The sequence below is a fragment of the Centruroides sculpturatus genome, unplaced genomic scaffold, assembly GCF_000671375.1.
Source record: "Centruroides sculpturatus isolate CEXI.00-Female unplaced genomic scaffold, Cexi_2.0 scaffold997, whole genome shotgun sequence".
NCBI classification, from domain to species: domain Eukaryota; kingdom Metazoa; phylum Arthropoda; class Arachnida; order Scorpiones; family Buthidae; genus Centruroides; species Centruroides sculpturatus.
In genome coordinates this window covers 292,865-318,581 of record NW_019385146.1, presented here as the reverse complement: position 1 = coordinate 318,581, position 25,717 = coordinate 292,865, and the positions used below count along the sequence as shown (strand labels likewise).

The following is a 25,717-nucleotide window of genomic DNA, read 5'->3' as shown; positions in this document are numbered from 1 at the left end:
AATATTTAATCACATTAATACATTTTTAGATATATATATATATAATTTTTTTTTTTTGTCATTAAATGCTGATAAATTATATAAGAAATAATGAGCCAAATCAACAGAATAAACATGATTTTATTCATTTAGACTAATTATCAATTTTATATTTCTAACCTAAATGTTTACATGTTACATAAACAGTTTTAAAATTTTTTAATCATCTAATAGCCTAATTTATTTATTGGATTAACTTACTCCATAAACAATGTCAGCTTAATTGAATATTAGATTCTGTTGCTTATAAATATATTCAGTAATTTTAACTAGATTAGATCAGTTACTACTATTTAATTAAAATATTTCAGCTGACTTTTAGTAATTTTTAATAATCTATTGTAGGCTACTATATACTATTAAAATCATTAAAAACAACATCTGCTTACTATTCTGAAGGGACAGGAATTGAATCAGAGATGTCAATAACTCCTGGGAATTTTTCATGGAACAGTATTCTGGGGTCCTATTTCTTAATATTCTGCCACTCCCATTTTGGGCCTGGCCTGAACTTATGACAGTATGATTAAAAATTCCTTTTAGTGTCCACAGGATGGAAACAGTAAAAAACAGATATGCACATTTAATTTTGCAGATTTTTTTTTATCATAAAATGTGATACTAATTTATAATTTTTTAATAATAAATGTAGAATTTATTAGAACTTCTAATCAAATATATTAATAAAATATATAAAAGATTCATATAATAGGAGTATTTAATTTTTAGTAATAATTCTGTACATTATTGTTGATTCTATATGTTAATCTGGTTACAGTGTGTGTTAATGTTCCTAGTTCACTAGATTGTATTTCAAGCCATAATTCAAACATAGATTTTAATAAAAATTGTTCTTTTGAGGGAGTCACACTAATAACAATTTTTGTATTTGTTATATTTAGTCAAAATTAATTTAAACATACAATAGTATATGGGTTATTGTCTTCCATATTTCTTATCTAAAAAAATTGATGAATACACTTATAATAATAACTAAGGATGACAACTATATTAATAATGACTATTTTTATTTTTTTGAAATAATAATTTTTATAAATTATCATGATACAGATGATTTCTCCTTGAATGAATTTCACTTACAGGTGAGTGTCGTCTCTCTGTCCGGATTTTTAAATGAATGGCAAAATCATTTATTTCACGCATAAAATATGCCATTAATAGATCTGGACGTTGCATTGAGCTTGAATCTGTGATTGCTGATAATGAAACATACTGTGGCATATACATTAATGACAATGATACACCTACAACATAAAAACACATAGGCATAAATTTTATAAATAAATATATATAATTTATTAGTTATAAACAGAAAGGTGATCAAATGAAAAGTTTACTTGCAAGGAGTAGACTTGGCAATGATGGGACAAAGCATTTTAAATGTTATCCTTTGAGTCCAAAGTAAATAGATGTTAAATATTTAAGTGTTTCTTGCAATGCATAACGATGCTTTGCTATTAACAGAAGCAAGTTTAAGTGTCTCATTGTTGATAAAGAGGAGGTTAATGTTCTCTTAGAAAGAGGTTTGTGGTTTACAGTAACAAAATGTCTTGCTTGCAGTATTGCCAAGTCTATTTGCAAGTAAACTTCTTTGATCATTCAGCATATTATAAATATTAAAAAATTAACAAACTTTTTAAATTTTGTTTTTAGTATTAAATATGAATTAATCTTAAGATGTTTGAATTATAAAATTATTTTTTAAAAGTTGCACTGACATTAATTGACACACACAAAATATTTTATTGCATGTGAGCAAAAAACTGGCCAGTTAATCAAATTATTAAGAGTAAGATTGAGTAAGCAAGGAGATAAAAAGATGCTGATGCCATACTTTAATTAATAATAAATAAATTAATAACATAATAATTTTATAAATATATTTAAGCCATTTGCAAGCTTGTTTATTTTTATTACTGCAGAAAATTTAGTGCCAAATTATCATAAATGAACACAATTTTAAAAATATGAGAATCAGTCTGTTGAATAATAAAATATCTTAACTATAAAAGAAAGAATGAATAATAAAATATCTTAACTATAAAAGAAAGTTCTAAAAACTGTGATTTTTTTTAAGTTCTTCATATTTAATACTTGTTTGAAAACAAATTTAACTTAAATATAAACATCCAAACCCAAAGCCAAATGATTGCTAAATTATATAATTTGGCAATCATTTGGCTTTAATATATAAGTATTGGGTTTGAATGTTTATAACTTAAATTTTTAATGTGTAGTTAAAATACAGTGCTCCTTTGCAAATTTATTAATATTCAGATATATGCTGCTTAATGATAGGGATATGTTTCAAGAGATACATCATTAATACAAGTTAATAAAATTTCTGTTAGTTAATCACCATCATCACTCATTTTTTATTAAATTCACAAAAAAAACATACTATAAAACAAAACTGGTAAACATTTAAGAAGCCAAAAAGAATGTTTTTCATTAAATAATGATCTTAAATTTATTGAATGGCAAGGTTGTTGCCAATTTATATTCACTATTATATTAATACAATATACTTTCTGTATATTTGTATATTTATATTTGTAGTACATAATTCTTTCGAAGGGTTATTCGATAGAATTATATTGAAACCATTTCAAAATAAAGCATTTCGGCCCCTGGTGTTAAATGTATTTGTTATTGTTAGTTAATCATATATTATTTACATAGGATCAGTTACTGATGAGGGCCATTTAACACCAGGGGTCGAAATGCATTTTAGAAAATATATATAAGGCAATAATATTTTCAATTATGTGATAATCCTTCAATAAAATTATGTATATTATGTAATATATATCAATATTTCTTGAAAGTATATTGTACTATATATAAAAAGAGATTAAAGGCTAATTGATAAATTCATTATTATTAAAAAAATTTCACATTACTTTCCTGAAATATGATTATTGTTCTGAGTTGGAAACATTTTGATAAGTGATGAATTGAAATTTCTAAATTGCTTACAAGCAGATCATCTATCATTTTCTGTCAATTTTTTAAATAAATTATTTTGAAAAAGCTTGATTTCAAATTAATTTGATAGTTGAAAAGCTTGGTTTACAAATTTGATAGAATGAATTTATCAATCTCTTCCTAGCGTTATTTATAATGGATTTATATATACGTCGCCGAAATATTATTGTATATATAAAATCAATCATTTTTATAAAATGTTTTTCATGACAAAATTGTGATCTAACAGTCTGGAAGATTAAAATATTATAAAAATATAAATCAGCAGTTCTACAATTCAGATATATAACAATATTTACAGCATTTGGGATAAGTCAAGCTTAGGATTTTTAGTTCAAAATTCTAGTTTAAGCTTATAGCCCAAGCATGTAACAGACTGACTGAAGTGTGTATAAGCTATACAGTATTTCTATTGAGTATACATAAAATTTGGCAAAACCACTGGAATTTTTTGGTATAACAGATATCACCTGAAGTAGAAATTCACTGATTTTATAATAATTACCTTAAACAATTAATTATTTAAAATTAACTTACTTATATTATCAGATAGATATATATCTTACCAATATGCTTGATAGGCATCTTCCAATAATGAATCATTCTAACATCATCATTCCATAATGTCTTGACACAAGACAATACATGCATATCATTTACTATCAAAGAATATTTCTTTGTAACAGATTCTACAAAACTGTCCACCAAGAATTGAGGTAGTAACCTGTTCACATAATTCAAAAGCACACTTGTTATTCTTGAAGTTAACTGTGTGTTCTTTAATGACTTTGATTGTGTAATTAATTTTAAGAGACGACATTTTATATCAAGAGTTGCAAGCGGAAGCATTACAGGTGAGAATTCACATACATCAAACTTATTCATATCTGATTCGTGCATCACCATACTGAATAGATAATCTGGGATATAACCTTCCATCACACTGTAATATCTCCTCAGAGCACCAGCAATACCGAACAATAAAACATCTTTAGGTTTGACTAGAGATTGTTCTGCTATTTTGTTAACAAATTCCAAGTTCAGATTCTCTGTCCATGAGATGGATTTCTTGCCAGATATTCTTTGTTTATGATACTGAATTTTAGAAGTCATTATTTCTTTTAAGAAATAAATAGGTACTTCTGTGAAGTGATGAACCAAGTCCAACAGTGTCAAAAATGTCAAAGCAATTTGTGTAGTGAAAATGGTAGATGATGTGGGGTGAATAGTTTGCAAATTAATTTGTTCTTTACAAAATAATTGCTTAATAAATTCATTGAAATAAGTTGATAATATAAAATGATGGCGTATTATAATGGCATACGATGCATTTTCAGATAGAGGAACTATAATAATTTGCCACGGAGGATTTTTTGTTGGTAGTCCATACATATATAACTCATTGAGGTAATTATGTAAGAGATCTTCATTTAGTGACTTGCCTTTCCACTTCCCAGTTGATAAAAGTATTTGATTATCAATGTTAAATTCATTATCCAACTTTTTCCATACGTAACACCCAAATTTAGTGCCAATAGCTCTTTTAATATTCGAAAAATGATTCAAATTATCAATCATTTCCACAGTTAATCTCTTTATTTTTTTCACGTCGAGAGAACCATCAACAATAGCCAGAAAAGTAGCAAAGCCCTTATCATTCTGCCAATCAAAAACACTTCTTAGAGGTACACTCCATATAATTTTTAATTCATCTTCAGGATATAACCAACTTAAGAGTTCCTGAACTGTATATTTATACGTTGTAAAGAGAAGAAACGACGTGGCAAGTATGGGAAAGATAACTGAGATCAATGTAAGAGATATAATTATTTTCAGAAGAGACGTGATTCCTGTAGATTTGGCAAATTTAGTGAAAGTTGCAACCGCATGGATGGAACTGGAAGTGATCCAAGAAAGGAATGATCCTTGGCGTCGGATCTTGCTCACGCTACGATATATAACTTTCATATCTATATAAAATAAGTTGTTCTATAAGTTTATTATTGAAAGAAAATCGTGATTTGAATAATACATTAGTTGTGTATAATAATAAACTTAACCTCTACTCGGTAGAGAACGAAAACGAAACTGTAAACTTTAGTTCTTTAACCCGGAAGATACATTACGAAAAGGAAAATATATAAAATGAATCACTTTTATTATATTTAACTTTCATAATTAGAGCATAACTAGATGCGAAACCGAAAAAAAAAGTTTTTAAGTTTTCATTCAACTAAAATGTAACCTTCAGCTAATTAATATTCACGGTCCGACGATCATAATGGAATTAAGGTAGCGTTTTTTTATGATTAATTACATTCGGATATGCTTATTAATTAAAGACAAGAAAACGTTTACTTACTTTGCCAAACTTAATTGATTTGATCTGGCAAATTTCTGCCCATGCAACAGAATGTCCATTAGCCAAGATCCATTCACTCCAAAAGATTGCTGAGTGCGTTTTAACCTTTGAAATGTCTGAAAGTATAAAGTACAACGGCCTTTTTAACTTATCTGCACATTTTCCTCTTATCGAAGGACATGGGAGATATAGAAAACAAATATTAAATTTTATAATTATATTTTAAAATCTTAATGACTTTGATTTTAAAATACGATAAGGAAACGAACTTCGTAAATATTTTGCAATAAATTATTTAAGTATTGATACGTATTGTAGTTTCCTGATTGCAAAAATTCATAAAATTTAACACGATTTGCAAGATTAAAAATAGGAGTTAATATGAAATATATTAGAAAATTTTTAAACGAAATATATCATACTAAATGGTGTTAAAGTCTTGTTTCGCCGGCAAGCGACAGTAATTCTATGATATGTGCTATCAGATTTTGAAAGATAACGCGCAGGAATCAAATACAAGTTTAAAATATTCATTTTTGTTGAATTATTTTGCGCAATAATTACAAATTGTACATCTATCAGGTTTGCAACATGCAGAAGCAAGGAGATTATTCTTTATTAAAAGATAATTCTTGCTCTGATCACGTGTCAGAATTTTTATTTTGATAAATTACTTCTACCGATGTAAAGATTAAATGGAACATTTATTTCGAAATTTGGTGAAAGTAAATATTGATGGAGCGTTTATCCTTGTCGTCATTAAGAGCTGCTGACGTTTTACATTGAAGGTTTTGTGCTCATCAAGGATTCGGTACCCACTAAGGACCGGTCAAATGGCGAAGGACCGACGTTTGATATATCCGTATAGTGGTTATAATCCATGAAAATCTGAAGAACTATCCCATACTCGAATCAGGATCTCCCAGAATGGAAGGCTGAAACCCTGGGTTTCATAACCTTAAAGCATTTGAAGCCTTGTTGCTCTTAAGATAACAAGTAAAGTTGCAACAGCTAATTCAGATGTTGCTGAGAAATTTCTATCACAACTCTGGCAATTGGATGCCTTAGGTTATTTACCTCAGCAAGCGTTCTTTAGAAAATCTTTTGTGTATCACAGACATACTCATCTGTCAAAAAACGATTTTATAACGGAAAAAAAACAAATGGCGTAATAAATTAGTCTGTAAGTTTGGTTACAGACTAGTTTATTAGTCACTCTAGCTACAACGAGAACAGTTTATTTGTGTTTTAGTATCAGGCCGAATAAGTAAAATGTACGGTGCTGAGCTCAGTTTCGTTTATCCAGAAAATACCTAGTTAGTTAACATTTAATCAATCAACCTGGCCCAGTTTATATTGAAATGAAAATATTGTATATGCATACTTTATAAAACTGTTCTTGAATGTTTTGTATTAAAAATTTGAAACGATAATTGCATATTCTGTTGACTGCAATATCAAATTAAACATATTTAATATGCGAAAATCGTTTGTTGCCTAATTTTAGTAAACGTTAACGGCTTCGAATATTGGCTGTTTAAAAGAACTTACGATAACGATAGGTCTCAGAGTATTGCCCAGGTTTGTGTCTTAGAGAATGTGTGAGGCCCCACAAAAAATTGGTTGAAATTAAACATTTATATTAGAAATTTATTAAAACAAAACTAGAAAGGAAAAAACCTCCATTGTTTAATTAAAACCGATCAAAGATGGGATTCAGTTGTGCTAGTCACATGAAACCGAGACGAGAAAAAAAAATACTATTGTAAAACATGACGCAATAAATGTAAACGAGCGTCCTCCAGTAGAGATGGACCTTTGACAAGGCGCTCATAGAACAATAGCTCATAGAAGGCATAATTAGAACATAGAAAATCTTGAAGAGGGGAAAGGTTAATTATAAAAGGGGACATCGCGTCAGGTCGTTAAAATTCTATGACGTCATAGACTAGACAATGGGGATAAAATGAGTGCAAGTTCAAAGTCCAATCTACACCTTCCATCCAGAGTTAGCGGATGGTGTCAAGTAAATTCCCCGAAGCGAACCTTCTCGGGACCCGAACAAGTCTCGTCTTTCGCTTAGGGACAAATGTGGAACCAATCAGGATGGACAAAAAGGGGAGAACGGAGATTAATGTAATATCCGATTGTGAAGGACTGGACAGACTCCGCGAGTCAACACAAACGAGTGAAAATCGGAAGCGCTGTGTCAACACATTGGGGACGAATCTTTCCGTCTTCGTGCTGATACCGTGCCGACGCCGATCAACGTAGCCTCACGAATTGTTTAACAACACTGCCCCGTGGCCACCTATACAACAAACAACTAAAAGAGCATCGACGCTATCGACTTCCAACTAGCCAATTGTGTTTAGAAAATATTTGTTTCTTAGTGTAAGTTTATTTTTATGCTAAAATAAACGGGTTTTTCTAAGATACTTGTCATTTCTGTCTCCTTCTCCACACCCACACACGAACATCCCTAGATCATCCTGACGGGGGATTAACGATCCTCCCCTAAAAGTCGGCAAACTTACACTGGTGCGAGAAATGAAATTTTAACTCCCCAATATCCACTAGGTCTGCGAACTTACAAATGCAAATAGCTTGGTGTGTCTGGTGAGATCACCGCCCTGTCTAACACCATACAGTAAGTGCAAGTTTCAAAACTTGCTTATTATAAACAACCACGCAGGGTATAAATATATAAAACACATTTTTATCAACTAACTTATGAGGGTCATTTAATTAACACTAAGGGACGAAACACATTTTAAATTGTAAATAAGGCAACAACACTTTCGATTGTGTAATAATTCTTACTCATGGCAAACAAATTCTTTCAGGTGATTCCTTGTTCTTCTGGCCAAGGCAATAATGACACTTTAATTACGAATTATAGTTCCATTATCTATCTACTTTCTTTACTTGTGAAAGAAAGAAAATGAGTTGCGTATTGAATAGCTTATTGAATTTCATCGAATTCGCTCCGTATGAATCAGATTGCTCTGCGATACATGTTTACTTTTGAATCAGTGCTTAACGTTGATTATTGGAAAAATCTAATAAGAATATTGTTTTAAAATACTACAATTAACTTTATTTTTAAAAATAAAATTATAATTAAAACAGTAATTCGGGTTAAAATTATTTAATAGTAAATGACAGTTCGTCAGGATAGCGGTCTACCGCTCTTGGGACCCGGGACGGGTCGAAAAATCTTCAGGTTTCTCGTGATAGTCCATCCAAATATGTTGGGCTTCTTTTCTCATTGTTCAGACATCCCATTTTGGGTTTGGTTGAACCCATAATGAGCTTGCTAAAAACGGCCATCTTAGTGCCCAAAGGATGGAAAATTTTTTTTAAAAACTAAATGACAGTCTAATAATATTTGAATTATTATTAATTTAAAACTAAGTTTAATCATAAATACTTAATTAATTAATCCCGTATAAAATTTATTGAAAAATAGTATGAAAACAGAACTATAGAGAAAATATGTTAATGTAAAAAATTACTTTTTAGAGTGAAATTTTTTTTTCAGAAGTTGTTTGATGAGAAAACTAGAATTTATATAGGAACTAGCTGAGATTCCTCGCTTTGCAAAAGAAAATGATATACAGTATTAAATAAAATTAATACACTCGTATAAAAATACATACACAAATGCACGTAAGGAAAAGGAATATGCACTGTACTTATAATAAACTTATGATAGATCCGACCAAAAACAATTTTACATCAAAAGAAATTCTAGAGACTCACACTTCGTCTGATACAGATAAAAATGGTAATGATCAATAATGCTAGGCGATCAATCGGATGTGATCCATTATTTAGCTTTGGCGATTGTTAAACAATCTATTACTGACTTCTTAATCGATTAATTTTGGAATCTTATTCAGAATATATGTAGAAATAATTATACAGTATATTAATTAATTTTTAGTTAGCAAATTTTGTGCTGCTTTTAATGCAAATTACGAAGAATAAAAAAAGAAATATTATTCTGACCAAAAAGCATTTTAAGTTATAGTCCTTACTAAACATGTAGGATTATGAGCTGTAAAAGTATCATTGTCGCAATAATTAGCAAACATGCACTCTTTTTGGGATTTTATTGAACGCGATGAAATTGGTGTATTTCTTGATCTACACTTCAAAAACGTTGATTTCACTTTTTCGTCATGCTTGCATGTGCAATAACGTGTTGATGCAGAAGTAAAGGTACTCCAATACATAACACCTGAAACTGTTCAAGCTTCGGATCCTACGTCCACTAAAAAAGATTAGCTACTAGTACCAAGAACACACCAAAAACAAGTTTATGAAACTTTAAAAGTTATCTGGATATACCAAAATCTCTCTGGGACGTGACTATTTTTTCAAGTGGCTCTGTATTTAATAGATTTTTTTGTATTCTTTAATGTTTTACTATTTAATAGTCTTGAAGTTGTTATTCGTTACTAACATTTACAATTTTTTAATAAAGTTCATTACTACCCTCAAAATTAAGCTTTTTGCCATTCGATAATAATTAATAATATAAAAGTTATTTTTTTTAAATAAAATCTCACAACAGCCGGAAAAGTTAACTCGTTGCTGAATATTTTTCACAGCTTCTACGTTTAAAATATGGTAATGTTAATATACTTTTCTTATCCAGAATGATGGATATAGTGCACAATTTGTACACATCCTAATGGTGTAGTTTCTACATATCAGTCTCTTGCACTTACTGGCATCAGTGGCATGTTTTCTTTGTCTATTTTTGATGGGAAAATGCAACGCTTTTTCCATTTCCCACAATTATTAGCTCCGTAATATCTATTAGAAGGATTTTAACTTCAATATTGTGGTTCATAACATGACAAAAGTCAAAATGTGCTTTATCATTGTAAATATTCTCTCAATTTTTTACGAACTATAACTACAAGCAATTATTTATTGTGACATCGTCAAAATGCCAAGTTGACTTAATTTTCGTTCGGCTGTATTATAAAGGTTTTTCGGGATTTTTAAATATTAACTTTATCCAGTTTGATGTTGCATTAATGCGCGAAACCCGCAACCCCGACGGCGACCGAAGAATCTTTCCGAAAAGCGAAATAATATTGGGCGAAATCTTAAGAATTTGATTTATTTCATGCCATGGACGAAAATGATATTTATTCGAACGAATTTCGGGCGATTTTCGGAAATGGTGAAGTCTCAAGACGTAGAATTTAAAAAGATCGTCTTTTACCTCTCCACGGTGGACATTCTGCACCATGTTAACGCAGAAGATTATTTATCAAATGATTGAAGCAAAATTTAAAAAAGAAAAAAAATTATAAATAAATTAATTAAAAAATTTTTTAATTGATTTTTTAATTTTAATTTTTACGAAATTCGAACATTGTTGACGCGTTTTTTAACGTTTGTTCGAAATACGTCACACATGACGAATCGCAGTACGATTGTGTTTCTGGTTCTGGTCGTACGTGCTTTTGTTGTGCTCTTCGATTGCATGCTGTTTTTTGCGGTTTGAGGACTTTTGCAGAGAAGAATGAAGATTTTTCAGGTAAGTCTTAATCCATATTGGCTCTAGACGTAAGAATTTATTTAATATTACTTGGAGAATCGGTCCCAAAAGACATCTCGGCACATCTTTCGATGGTCGATTGTTTGCGCTTCGGATTCGAATCTTTTAGATTTAAAAAGGCAGCTGCTGTGAGCATTTTGCTTTTACTCGGAAGAATTTAAGCATTAATTTAAGCTTTTGTTTTCACTGGACTAATTGCAAATTTTCTTTTTTTACAGAATGAAGACGTTGGTGCGACTTTGGAGGTGGTTCCGGCGGAGGCGGACGGTGGCGCCGGAGGGAGGGGGTTCGGACGACGCGGAACGAGTCTGTCGTTCCGTACCGTTGGAGGAGCGGGGGCTCGACGAACGAGAGACAGCGGGTGAAGAAGACCTTCCCAAGTGCGCGTGGCGTGGCATCCTCCCGGAGTCGGGATAATGAGACGCTACACCCTGGGTCCAGTGCAGTTGGCCAAGGTCTTCGGGGTCATCCGGCCACAGACCTTGCTGTGGAGGATGTTGAAAGTGACAGCTCGTCCGAGCTGACATTTTCTAGTTGGTCGCGTTCTGCCCGTTCGTCCGCGACGGCGACGCTGTGGTGGTGTGGACAAAAAAAAGGATGACAAAGAAGTAACTATAAATTAAACAGGATTTTTATTTAACTACAGTTACGTGGTCCTTCGTACACCTGGTTCGTTTACACTGAACACACTTGATCCCAAACTATAGTACGCGCACAAGTTCGAATCCGTCCGACAAAATTCTATGTTTTCACAAGCAGAAGACACGTGCTCGTGACAATAAAAAATTATGGTTTGAGATACTACAACTAACTTAAATCTACCTTAATCTAACTTATATGCTAAGGAAGAAGGGTGAAGAAATTAAGAGATATGAAGAGAAGAGACAAGTATAAAGGACAGATTTTATGGGGGTACTTGGGTAAATTTGGCAGTCTCCGATCTTCTCTATATCGGTACTTGAATCAATTTCCTTCCTCTCGTTTCCGTCTCTTGAGAATTCGAGGGCGTTTTTGAAGTCTTAATCTGGGTGTCCTTCTAATTTTCGTCCGTTCGCAGACCACTTCCAAGCCTTCTCTTTTTGTCCCACTAGGCGACAAACCTCTAGCTTGCTCTTTCCTACGTCTGCACACCTCGGACGCTGATCCCAAAAGTGTCTTGTTCGTTTTCCTGATGGCCTCAGGGGTTCTTAATGTCCCCTTTGTCTTCTCCCTTTGTCCTTGAACAAAGGTTGTCCCCCACCCACAGAAAAAAAATAGGTTAGAAAGTTCTAGAAACAGACATTAAAGACAAAGGAATTTAGGAGAAATAAAACTTATATCTACCCCTATTTACAAAAACATGGCGTACCGCCACATATGCCCCCCTTTAGAATCAAGCACCATGTTGCAACTTATGATAATCAATCCTCCCCCCTCGCAGGTTATAACGAGGCTGGGGTCTCACGTCATTTTCGCCCGCAGTCTTATCGCCTACTTGTTCTATACTATCTCTTCTTGCTTGAGGTGGATGCTCACGATGTGCTGCTTCTCTTGAGCGGATCCATGTCGCTATTTGTTCGTCCGCTTCTTCGTCCTCTTCGTCGTTCCCTTCTCCATCTATGCTTGCCATTTTTCGGAGGCGACGACTGTTCCTTTTTGGTTCTTTATACATTGGGGAGTAGCAGTTTTTTATGCGATCTGTGTGCACATATACCTGTCTTTCTTACAATTGCCCCCTAGCTCCACCCTAACTGGCCCTAGAATCCGAGTTATTCTGTACGGTCCCATATATTTAGGCAAAAACTTTCCTTTCCTTTTGCCTTTACGCATGAGCCAAACCCTTTGGCCTCCCTTCCAGCTGCTACATATTTCGATTTTTTAACCAAATGTTCGAACCGATTTAAATTCGAATTTGCACATTGGTTCGATTATAGAATGATTGTAAACGTTCCAGAAAATTGATCAAATTGAAAATAGTTCGTTTGATTTTGAGCAATTCTCATCATTCTCAGCGGTAGGTTTTATATAACAATTACTATCGCTGTTGAAATACTGAATATAAATGGGGTTTGCTTTCAAAACCTCCGCGGGCGAAGTCGCGGGTAACAGCTAGTCAAAATATAAAAGCATTCATAGCAAAACTTCATAAAAGTTATTTTGATGATATGAAACCGTGCTTTGCAATTCGTTTATGCTTCTAACACAATAAAGTGCTATAAATTAAGACACTTGGCGGGTTGTCTCATCTTTATTTAGTTGAATTTATTTATGCTTCTAACACAATAAAGTGCTATAAATTAAGACACTTGGCGGGTTGTCTCATCTTTATTTAGTTGATACGTGTGAAAAAATTTTACACGTTTCGGGCTTTTAAGCCCCTCTTCAGCCAACTAAAACATTAAAAGAGGATATAACATACATATAAAAAAATACACAAGTTTTGTAAAATTCATAAAAATATAAACATACCTATGCATACAAGTTTTTTTAAAAATTGAAGTAACAGCTACTCCCGATATTTTCCAGTAACATCAGCTTGTTCACAATATTTTTTCCTTTTAGCCAACTATAATATTAGGGGAGTATACGACATATATACAAACTATACATCAGTTTTACAGAATCTATAAAACTATCTTCTATTAAGGCATACCTTGAGTACGGCTGTTATTAAAGTTGTACACAATTGATTGTACCTTTTACTTATAAAACAGTTCTATAAAATCCTTGATCTAAAACATACATTGGACAATAATTATCAAATTGGTATACAATTGATTATTCCTTCTACTCATAAATCTGTTTACAAAATCCTTATTTCCTTTAATACGCNAAAACTGGTTAAAAATTTTATATTGATTATATTCACTGGATTCAAATTATTATTATTGTGATCAATGTGCTAATTAATAATTATTGAACTGTTAAATAAATCAACAATAACAAAAAACTGTAATGTTGTAATGGGAGTCAAATAATATGTAAATCTACATTAAATGTTAATAATGTTTACCAACTTCAAGACATTGTAATATCATTAGTTCAAATAATAATCTATAATATTAAATATTGAAATGTTAAATAAATCAACAATCATACATTGTAAAAAAATATAGTAGATGTCAGATATGTAAATTTATATTGTAGAAGTTATGTAAATTTGTATTATATTGTCAACGCGTATTAAAGGAAATAAGGATTTTGTAAACAGATTTATGAGTAGAAGGAATAATCAATTGTATACCAATTTGATAATTATTGTCCAATGTATGTTTTAGATCAAGGATTTTATAGAACTGTTTTATAAGTAAAAGGTACAGTACACCATTTCGTTCACGACAAATTTTAGGAACTTAAGTATGACGTATATTGAGGACGTTCTGTAACATGAAATTTGATCCAACAATCTAGTGTCTTATATCAGGAGTGAGGGTAGTGACTTCCCGGGAAGTAAAAAAGCCATTGACTGACTACATATACAGGAATCAGAGCTATCGATTATCGGGGGTCGATTTCTCCGCCGCTCAAACATCTATAGTAATTTCGAGTATCTCGTGTCGTTCGAAAGAAAATTGTTTTCTTAGATAGTATGCAAAATTTCAAGATTTTGTATAAAGCGGTTGACGAAATAAAAACAATTGAAAAGTGCAAATATTCCAAAAAAGCTGCATTTTCTTTTCATTTTTCTTCATCCAGCACTGCAGACGCTCGTAGAGAAAAAACTACTGGGTCTAGAAAGCTCAAATTTTAAACTTTAGCCTTTCTCGTTACCAGTGAGATACTGGACAAACTTCCCGGTCGATAGATGAAGTTCACGGGTTTTTTTCGTCAGATGATTACAGTACTGTGGAGCGAGCCTGTTACCGCTCTGAGAGCACTAAGAAGCCCTAGTTCATGGGAGTTTCCCATAGAGCTAATTCAGCTTTACGGCTTAATTTTATGTTTATAAGAAGAAAACTGGATGGAAACAAATGAATTTTATTCAAAATGTTACTCAAAATTACAAAAGCTCAAATTTATGCCAATTAAAACTTTTTATAACAATTTTAGTACACGGCCATGATAATAATTTAAAATATACAGTATCTTGATATAAACATAGATGGCGTCATCGTTTCGTTACATTATTGTTTTTAACATCAAAGTTCACGACAATTTCTTCTACAGCGATTATGCTAAATTGTATGATTATAGACCTACAGTAACATATAAACTCTATAACACTACTGTAGGTCAAAATGTTTCTTTCTTCTTCTGCTATGCGGCACTTTGTGATCTGATTTCCATATTTCATGTATTCTTATTAGCAGGTGTGTTCTTTACGAAGTCATGTGTGGTCTTCCTGTGTTCTCCGGTAATTTGCAGCACTGGGGTCAACTCTTTCCTCCCTGTGGGTGCTAAGAAAGCCTCTTTTAGCAAGCCCATTGTGGATTCGGCCAGGCCCACAATGGTGCGGCAGAGTGGTGAGAGTCGGGCCCGACTTTATCTGGACGAACCCTATCCCACCCGAAAAATTCCTAGGAATTTTTCGACCCGTCCGGATTCGATTCCGAGTCCCCAAAGCGGTAGGCCATCCGGCCGTCTATATCGTTATATTGAGGGGGTTAAGTACTTACCACTTTAAACTCTGATATTACCTTCTTTATAACAATTAAATAAAATCTAAAAATAGGTAAATTCGAGATTATACAATCTAGATTTATATCACTTATCCAATTGTCTAATTCTCAAATCTAAGGGCAAACAAAGCAATCTAGATTTAGATGAGAAAAATATATTCTACAATGGCAATCCTGCCCAACACGTGAATAAACTTTAATGTTTTGACTTAAAGTAAAATGGCGGTCGATAGTATCCATCGTTGCCACCAAGAGCGCTGTAACCGTAGTCACAGCCACTTTATGTAGTACAGTATATTTTTGCTCGTTGATTAATATACATTTTCGAGAAAACAACTATTAACGTTTATTAAAATATTTAATATTCTCATATATCTATTTAATGTTAGGCAAATCTATTATAATGTTTCTGTGAGGAATTACTGTAATCAAATCAAATTAGTTGAAAACAATTGTGAAAATAGCCACATAGTGGCGCATTTTTTATAGCACCGGAAATGGCATTAAAAATTACATTAGTTAAAGAATCAAATTTAAAATTATATTTCGTTTTAAATAAGGCCGCTATTCAAATTATATAAATTATGACTTATAATCAAATTAAAAACTTAATGAATTAATCTTTATTAAAGTACACGCAAATATTATATTAAGAAATATTTCATTAATAGGTCATTGGCGTTCAAAGTAACAAGCGACGATACGCCCTACATACTACAAAATTCGCATTCATTCTATTTACAAAATTCTTAGTCACGCGTAATTTTTCTCAAAAATAGTAATTAATAGCACAAGTTTTTATTAGTTGAAAAATATAGTGATAAAACATTCTATTATGAAATTTTAAGTATATTTTAAAAAATAATAATAATAAAAAATTTCATGCATACATTCGGGGAGCGTTGAATCGTCACAAGTGACGTCAGTAAGAGAGTCGAAATGTCTGCAGAGAAGTGATGACGAAGTGAGGTGTTTAGATGTTTTCTTCTTTCCGACGCTTGTATTATTTTGAATGTTATTGTTTTTCTAAGTAATAAACTCGTTAAATATTATACAATGGATGAACGTTTTGAGTATAAAAGACGTTAATGAAACAATAATAATGCCCTATAGCGCCTGAGCTATATTGAAGGATCTGCATAAATCAGAATTTGAGAGACAGTTGAGAATTTTTATTTCTGGGTAAGTTTAATGTTTACAAATTAATTAACTATATAATTCTATACTTATATAATATCTCCTGATTACAAAGCTATACAAATTTTGTCTATGTAAAGGTTCATAAAACAAAATATCATTCCTTCATAAGCCTACATATCTGTTTACATTATACATAAATATCTATCAGAATTAATATTTAAATATAATATTATAGAACAAACAGTACACATCTGTTAATGTATTAATACAAAATTGTCAAGTTGTTTATTTGAAATTTTTAAATAATGGGTGTAAAATCTGGTTTTGTATACTTGTTTTTGTCCTATAATACACTTCTGTATGTTACATATACCTGTTTGTTTACCAAAGAATCTTTAACTTACATGTACAATGTTCACATATGTAATGAGTTTTGCTATCATTTAAATTACTTAATTATTTTAAGAAAATGCTTAATATACCTTATATATATAAACATTTTTATTATCTGTTTACTTAAGATGCTTTCCATCATTAAATTTAGTAGTAAAAGTTAATAACAAATATTTTATGGTCCAGTGCTCGATATTTAAATTCAAATCTATGAATTTTGTAACATTTGATGGATGTTTTTGTAGAATATTTAATTTTGGTTATAAAATATTTGGATGAAGCAATTTATTTTTATTGATTAAATATGAAATGACTTAATAAGTTCCTTACAGAATAACATTTATTCTTAAGTTAAATTAAATTTTTGAGATTATTTTGTATTTTAGAATGTATGGCGAATTAGATTATATTTTTGTCATAAATAAAATGCATTTTGTCATTACAAAATTTGAAAATATACTTTCGAAATGTTACTTTTTGGTCTTAATTCAAAATAGTTTTGTTTTGTCAGTTATGATTGTTCATAGGAAATGAAGTGTAAAGATTTATGAAAAGGATATAAAATGTTTTCATTAATAAAAAATTTTCCTGACCTTATATTGAGTTCATTAATGCTGTCTGATTCATAGAATAGTATAATTTCAAAACTATTTTATTCCTAAATATTTAAAATTAATAATTATTAATGTTAAATATTAAATTAATTACAGAAGATTTCATTTGATAGTATTTTACTTTGATAAAGTATGAAAATTTATTTTGTAGGAAATGTCTTATTTGAAATGTTTGCAGAAAACCACTTCAAAATAATTTTCATATTAGATTCTTCTTTCCCCTTGAAAATAACTCATAAAACAAAATCAATTTTATGTCTTTTGTCCACTTACATGCAATATTTTTAGATAGGTTAATGGATGGAACTCTAGAAATTTCAGATATTTAGTAATTCTTGATTGAAATTCTAAATATATTTATTGATGAAAATTAATTTGTTAATCTTATGATTTGTAAAGTTGATATAATCTAACTTAATGTAATGTAAAATTAGAGCAAATTTTGTTTGTTTGTTGTCATATAAATCATACCCCCCAAAAAAACTGCAGGACATATTTAGAAATAAATATATGTTGTAAATTTAATTTAATACATTTTGTTTTAATTACTAAATTTAGTTGAAAATTAAATTTCGTTGAAAATTCCATTGGAACTGGAATTATAAATTAACATTAACTGTCATATGGTTCTACTTTTTATATATATATTTTTGTTTTTAGTTTGTTTAATTTACAGTAACAAAAATATAAACATAAACATGAGGAGGGAATTGTTGACATATTGCCAACTAAATTACAAACAGTAGTAAAGTCTGTATACTATAAAAACAAACTAGTCTTTTCTGGCAGCTTCATCTTAAAATATTGTATAATTTGATTTTAAATGTTAGTTAGCATAAATTGAAAATAATGCTCAAAGTATATTTCTAAGGAAGTATTTCAATTTTTTTTTCTAGTATAGAATAGTGGGATAGTCAATATCTGTTTTTGTATAAATATTAAAAAAGCCATGAAATTAAGTTTTATTAATCTTAATTCATTCTAAATACTATAATAGTTTTAAAAAATTCTTACAAAACTTAATTTGAATTAAAACTGTTTTAAAGTGATGACATAGTAAAATATAAAATTATAATAGATTTTAATTAATATGTTGTGTATTATAACTTGTGGTTTAAGAGAAATTTGATTAATGTAGATTTTCTAATTCTCAGTCTATGATTGCATGTAAGTGGTATAAAAATTTGTATGTACTTACAAAATTGGCATAACTCGTGTTTGTAAAAATTCTTTTTAATTGACATATCTCCAGCTCTTAATAAATTTATAATGTACTGTATATTATAATAATGTTATGTGTAAGTGTACACAATTTAAAATCTGTTACTGAAACATTCATTTACATCAATATGGATAATAAATACAAAATTAAATAACATTTTTGTCTTAATGTAATTCAGAACTCTAAAACCAATTCATAAAATCATATAATAAAATGTGATAGTTTCATTTTTAATAAAAATGAAATAAAAACAATTTTTTTATTGGAAAAAGTAAAGGTATAAAATATTAATCTTAAAATCATTTTTTGTTTATTAAATATGGATTAAAGCTATTATTATTATTAAAAAGAAATTTATAATTATTTTACTAAATCTATCACTAATTTAATATTTTATGAATTACAATTGTTTACTACATACATAAGTTTATAATAATTATAATTAATAAAGTTATTGAAAATACCTTGAATTTTCAATTAATAAATTTTTCTTCAATATTGTCTTAAGTTGTTGGTTAAATATTATGAATTTTAATGAATAAATTATCCAGTAATTTATTAATATAAAATATATTTGAGAATAATTTATCTGAATTTAATAAATAATTATTAAGTATAAAATTTTAAAAAATGCTATAACTTTATCATATGATAAACAAAATTTAACCATTTCAAAAACCATTATGCACATTATTAAAATGTGCTTAGTAATTGGTACAATTGGTGATTTGTTGTTTTTTAGTGAATCAAGAAATATTTTTTAAATTCATTTCAACAAAATTATTACTAGAAAGTAATGAAAATATCACAGAACATAATATTTTTAATGTTTATTATTATTGTAATATTCTGTTATATTCATATTAAATTTAGTTTTTTGATTTAGGAATCTTTAATCATATATTCTTACAATTTAAAAGCATTGGTATTATTAATTATTAATGTAAGAAGAATATTTGTTAATTTTGATCATCATACCTATAGTTTTCTATTAATATGTAAAAAATAATAATTGAAATAAAAACTCTACAAAACATATTGTATATAAAAATCAAATTAAATTCAATTAAAAATATAATTATAGTAAGTTTGCTTTTCAAGGATTTAAGTATTTATTTATAAGGAAATTTTCCAGTGACTAATCACAACCTTGAAACACACTAAAAATTTATTGATATTTGAAACTTGAATTTAATGTTTCAAAACATAAAAATAGAAAAAGTATTGCCCTGTTGCACTAAAAGAAGGATTATCAACAGCTTGCAATGAATAAAAGCTTAGCAATAATCTTTTGATCAATATTATACTTTAAAATAGTTACATAATTTTTGATTTATTCTCTAAAATATTCAACTTTAAATTGTGATTATTTATATATAAAAGATTTTATTCTTTAAAATAGTCTAAATTTTTAAAAATATTTATCATACAATATAAAAACGAATTTGATAACAAATTTTACTTAATAATAACTTGTTATTGGGTAAAATTGAGTAACAAATATGAAGTTTTTCAATTTCAAATAAATATCAATGATTATTAAGAAATGCTAATTTAATGAAAATGACCGTGTATAGTTTTAAATTATTTTTTTTAATAATTAGAAGCAAAGTTAGTCTTAGTTTTAAAGATACAACAAAGCTATAATAGCCAAGAATGTTATTATTTTAGATGATTTCAGAAAAAGTTTTTATAAGCATTAAATATTAAATTATCATTTGAAAAATCTATAATTAAAATATATATATGATTTATTTAACAAAGTAATCATTTATATTTTTAATTAGAAGAATGTAATAATTGGAGAAAGGTATAGTATGAAATTGTGATAAGGATGAATATAAAGAATTCTTTTTATTGTAAATTTTGACAGAATTAAATCATCTGTTGAAAGTTGATGTGTTGTCATGATGACTATGCTTTAAATTTAACAGTAACTGTAAATGATGAATTTGGTTATGAAATGGAACAATATTTTAGAAAATTTAATACTCACATATAGAACAAATACACTTTATAAAATATAATATAAACTTTTATATAAATAGCAATTAAATTGGTCTGGCTGATTATTAATTTTTCTTATATACAATGTAATTAAATTATTTATCTGAAATAAGGATGGGACGATTATCAAGTTAGCTGATTAACAATGAATGATTAATCAGGATTGTATAATTGTCTGGTTGTATGATTAAGTGTTAACTACTAATTTATTGTGTCGTGTACTTTTTAAAATTCACTTATAAAATTTCAGTTTTTTAAAGTTTTATTTTTATACAGCCTCTTTTAGTTTTAACTTTTTATAAGTTTTGCTTAGTATCTGCCAATTAATATATAAATACTGTTTTTATTATTTATTTCTGCTTTAAAGTTGTATGAAAATATTGAAAAATAAACTTATATCATTATTTTTAAAAAATAAAGACATAGTCATAGTTATTAAAAAAATTTAATAATAATTTGCCGCCAGAGGGAGGAAAGAGGATAATCTACATTAAACAGCGCAAATTTCCAGTAGATATAAAAAAACTCCCGAACGGAGAAGGATGAAAAAAGCAAGATGTCGTAAGATCATCAAATCCAATTTTTAAAAAATTATTACTTTTTAATTGGTTGTTTCTATGTTTTAAGGAACTTTTTCCAGGACAGCCACATAGCCTAAAAAGGAAGGTCAGTCATCTGAGGTTTTCACTAAGGAACATTTAAAAGAAATATGATCATCACCCAAGAATTTTTTGGAAATGACTACATCTTTATTTTTTAAAGAAAATTTTATCATCCAGCAAAAATTTAAAAGTAAAAACTTATATCAACCATCCTTGATTAAAAAATCCTGACTGAGTTAAAGGGTTTCATGTTAATAAGTGTAATACTCAATTTTCTTAAATTTTTCTATGGTCATAAATTACTTGTTATCAAGATGTTTCACAAGTATCTGCTTATAGAATGACTACAAAATTATGGTTTATGAGGGTTTGTGTGGGTTTTGTCAAGGTGTCCCTTTGTGTGTCTGTTAGAAATGATAATTTACTATATTAAGAAAAAGATGCTGACCTGAGGTTGTAATGGTGTGTTAATGTGCTTAACATACAGATGTAGTGTTTATCTAATCATCAGTATTCATAATATAAGAGGAAATGAAGATCATGGACCTATCAAAGAGCAAAGGATATTCTGGAAAATAGGTTCCAATTAAAAATACTGACAATTTTGACTTAATAAGACTATATTATATAGAAAACCCTTATATAGAATATACTGTGCTTGGACTGGTAGATAGGTTTGAGTTAACACAGTTTGACTTAGTGAGGTTTTACTTTAATTGACAATGTAATAACAATCTACGTGTTTAAAAATGAAAAACATTTTGCAAAATATACAAATGGTGCTAAAAATTAATCAATCAACTGTGATAATTGGCTAGGAATATGACTTTTTTTTAAAAGAACTTTAGTCTACAAAAATTTATTAGTACTATAATACAGCATTTTCAGTTTGAATAAAAATTTTAGACTGAAAACAGATACAAAAGATACAAGTGGTTTCTAATGGAACTGTGTGTCATGATGATTATCCTGAATTATCATTATTAATAAAGCTACCATTTTTTAAATGTTTATTACTTTATAAATTTAAAATTATTAAAGTGTTTTTTGAATGGAATGATTATCTACCAATTACATTTACAGTAGAGCCTTGAAAACTCGGCCTAATGTGGACTGAAGGGTGGCCGAATTTGTGAAAATGCCGGGTTATCAGGAATGGGGTTAAAAAAAATAAGTATGAGTGTTTCCTCACAAAATACTGTACTGTACTTGTATGTATTGTTTACTTGAGAATACAACAGAGAAAAAACTGCCCAAATACCCTTAAACAAAGGAAAAGTACAGTACATCCTTTATGAAGGCATAGAGCTTTTACTACATGAAAATGAAAATTAATGAATACGCTGTGTATAGTAATTTACCTGATAAGACAGACCTCAGAAAAATACTTTGAGGCATAAAGCTGTCTATAATAAAAATTAATTAACTAAGGATTTTTTTGCCCTGCCAGGGTGTGGCCGAGTTATCCAGAATGCCGGGTTATCGAGTGCCGAGTTTTCGAGGCTCTACTGTATTAGAGAATTGTCACTTTATGATTAATCGGTAAAGCTGATTAATACAATTAGCAAACAGTTAATAGTAGTACATCTCAAACATTTTAGAATTAATCATAATCTAAATTAAAGGTTTAGTCATATTATTAGAATTATATAAGTTTTATTAACTATTTTTTGAATTTTATTTTTAATTGTAGTTAGAATGTATTTGAAATCAAAACTTTTATGCAAATTTTTTTATTTTTTTATTCCATGTAGATATAACAGATCATACAGTACAGTTATATTTGAAATTATATATATTTTTTTAAAAGCTTAATATTTAAATGAAAAAGATTTAAAAATCATTGAGAAAAGAGATAGGAATTAAGTTTTTTGTAAGGGAATATTAATATACATTTCAATTGATCAAATTTTAAAGATAGCTTGACATTGTTAACATTTAAGTTGTTAATAAAAATGAATGTACCTTGCTAATAATATATTTTATAATGATTTTCTGTTTAAGACAGACAAAAATTATACAACAATCAGTTTTATATCTTTAAATGATACTATAACACATCTATCACCAGCAAGTATTTTGACATTAATTTTGCATACAACTGTTTACATTTTGAAGATAATAATTAATGTTACCTATTTTGTTTATATTGTAATTTAAATTAAATAAAGTATAAGTAATAACTCGTTTTAATTATTTTTTCAATATTTATATTTAAATAACTTGAAGTTGTTGTTCATATTTGTAAACAGCAAATAAGTTGCAAGTTGATATAATGTTAATTTTTATTTTGATGAATAAAACTTCACTTATTTATCACTTTTTGTACTGTATGTATTTAGCAATTTTTTTTAATGTTATGTCTGGCTGGAATTTTTTCCTTCTTTCTTTAATTGAAAATGTCATGAAAGTTTAACTTTTATATTTCATTTTTTAAAATTTTATATTAAACAGAAAAAATAAAAAAATAAAAGTGAAAAGTTATATTTAAATCCATTTGTTTAATTCCACATAATTATATTCAGTTAAAAATACGTTACTTTTTTGAAAAAGTTAGTTTGCTTTATTCAGAAAAATTAAGAATAAGCAGTTATTGGTATCATTACAGATGATAATATATTAAATCCAATTTGTAGATGATATAAATTTTTCAATAATTTTATGCAAATTGTCACAACACTTCTTCTATCACAAAATACTGTATGTATTTAGAAATGGTGGCACTGGTAATCAATGAATTGTCATAAAATTTTTGTTATAAATAATCTATTGGGAATAAGGGACTTTGTGCCTTATTCCCAATAAAGCTTCCCTAACTATTTATAAGGATCAAATCAACTTTAATGTAGGAAAGATAAGTTAAAGATCATTATATGGAAATTTCATAAAACAAGTTTATTCTTCTAATATTTAATATCTTTATTAATTTCAAGACTTACATTTTTATTAATAAATAACACCTGGAATTCAATATATAACTATACAAAGAAATAACTGAGATCCAAATGAAAGTGTTCTGCTTTTAACTTAAATCAAGATAATATCTAGTGATATGGACTTTGTTTTGATTCAGTTCCCAATATAATGAAATATTTTTACTATCTAAGGTAATTGACTAGACTCATTCTATTTTATGATTGGATATTTAAATTTATTCTAAAAGTGGTTGACTTTAATTTTACTTTATGAAATAGCTTACCTGTTATTCTGTTAATAAATAACTGTTAATATTTTTTGAAATAATTATTAAAATGAGCTATTTCCAATAAAAAATTATTCTTTCCATTAGGAGTTGAGAGATAGTTGTGTTTCAGTGACTTAGAATAATAAAGCAGATTGTGAGTTGCATTAATTATTTTTAAAAAATCTGCTTTAAAAAAAAATTCTGTTGTATTATGCTTTATGACAGAAATTTTCTGCTTTATTCTATCTCATTTATTTATTTTATGTTATTTTATTTTTTGTTTTTAAATTATACTTGCCTTTAGCACACAAATTTTCTTTGCATTTTTATTGGTTTACCTGATACTCAATACTACTTTTACTGTATATCTTTGTTTGAATCCATAGATCAGCTGAGTTGAACCTGAGGTGAATCTGAATGTTCAAATTTTCTTTTGGTAAATGATGATCTCTTTGGCATGAGAAGATAGTTCAGGGTAGAAAAACTCCTTTCCACATCTGCACAGCTGCTAGCAGGACTGACAGAACTGTTAAAGCAATCTGACTCAAAATCGGCATTTCCCTAGTAGAGTGCTTCCAGAAATTTATTATATCATTGCTCACTGCTCTGTTTTCATTGTTGATCAAAGCATTGTAATATGCTATCTATTCCTTCAATACCTCTTTCTTGGAGAATCTGCATAATTGAGAAGATATACTGTCCATTGCTTGGCTATGATATTGATCTAGGACTTCAGCTCTTTCCCGAAATGCCTTGCTGGATGTTTGCCATCTAGATACAGTTGGAGCTTTGAACATATACTGAGTGTTACCAACTGTTTCCAAATGCCTCCAAGAATTTACTAAATATCACTTCTTACAACACCGGATTTGGATCCAAGCTATGACTCCAATATTTTGATCAAGTCACATAAGGCTTCAGCTTGGCTTGCAATTGCATATAGCTGTTTAAGTTGGGACTGAT

General features: G+C 28.9%; 2 protein-coding genes and 1 long non-coding RNA gene across 10 annotated transcripts in view; 1 reads left to right on the top strand and 2 right to left on the bottom strand.

The window, feature by feature from the left end:
• Nucleotides 1-315: 315 nt before the first annotated feature.
• On the bottom strand, nt 316-9,261 carry LOC111635405. 7 transcript variants are annotated; one of them, XM_023380360.1, is made up of 5 exons: nt 9,176-9,196; nt 8,929-9,008; nt 5,411-5,526; nt 3,615-5,018; nt 316-1,304 (listed from the first exon to the last, which is right to left on the bottom strand). In XM_023380360.1, exons 4-5 carry the CDS (start codon nt 5,014-5,016, stop codon nt 1,090-1,092), a joined length of 1,617 nt encoding a protein of 538 aa, XP_023236128.1. In that variant the 5' UTR covers nt 5,017-5,018; nt 5,411-5,526; nt 8,929-9,008; nt 9,176-9,196; the 3' UTR covers nt 316-1,089. The 7 variants fall into 7 exon arrangements, with proteins under 7 accessions (XP_023236128.1, XP_023236127.1, XP_023236126.1 ...); XM_023380359.1 differs by lacking the exon at nt 9,176-9,196 and adding an exon at nt 9,109-9,151; XM_023380358.1 differs by lacking the exon at nt 9,176-9,196 and adding an exon at nt 8,234-8,472.
• A 4,060-nt stretch (nt 9,262-13,321) lies between these two features.
• On the bottom strand, nt 13,322-13,758 carry LOC111635402. Its single transcript, XR_002758371.1, has 3 exons — nt 13,627-13,758; nt 13,443-13,539; nt 13,322-13,363 (listed from the first exon to the last, which is right to left on the bottom strand). It is a non-coding gene; the product is annotated as an uncharacterized LOC111635402 (long non-coding RNA).
• Nucleotides 13,759-16,494: 2,736 nt separating this feature from the next.
• The window catches only part of LOC111635403, a 36,175-nt gene continuing 26,952 nt past the window's right edge, over nt 16,495-25,717 (top strand). For both annotated transcript variants that reach the window (XM_023380355.1, XM_023380353.1), the window contains exon 1: nt 16,495-16,774. The gene's annotated coding sequence lies outside the window, so the exon portion shown is untranslated. The remainder of the gene's footprint in view (nt 16,775-25,717) is intronic.

Coding starts and splice junctions, on each gene's coding strand:
- LOC111635405 (XM_023380362.1), bottom strand. CDS start 5,016: ATGAAAGTTATATATCGTAGCGTGAGCAAGATCCGACGCCAAGGATCA. Junction 1,305..3,614: donor GATGCCTATCAAGCATATTG/GTAAGATATATA, acceptor TTTATGTTGTAG/GTGTATCATTGTCATTAATG.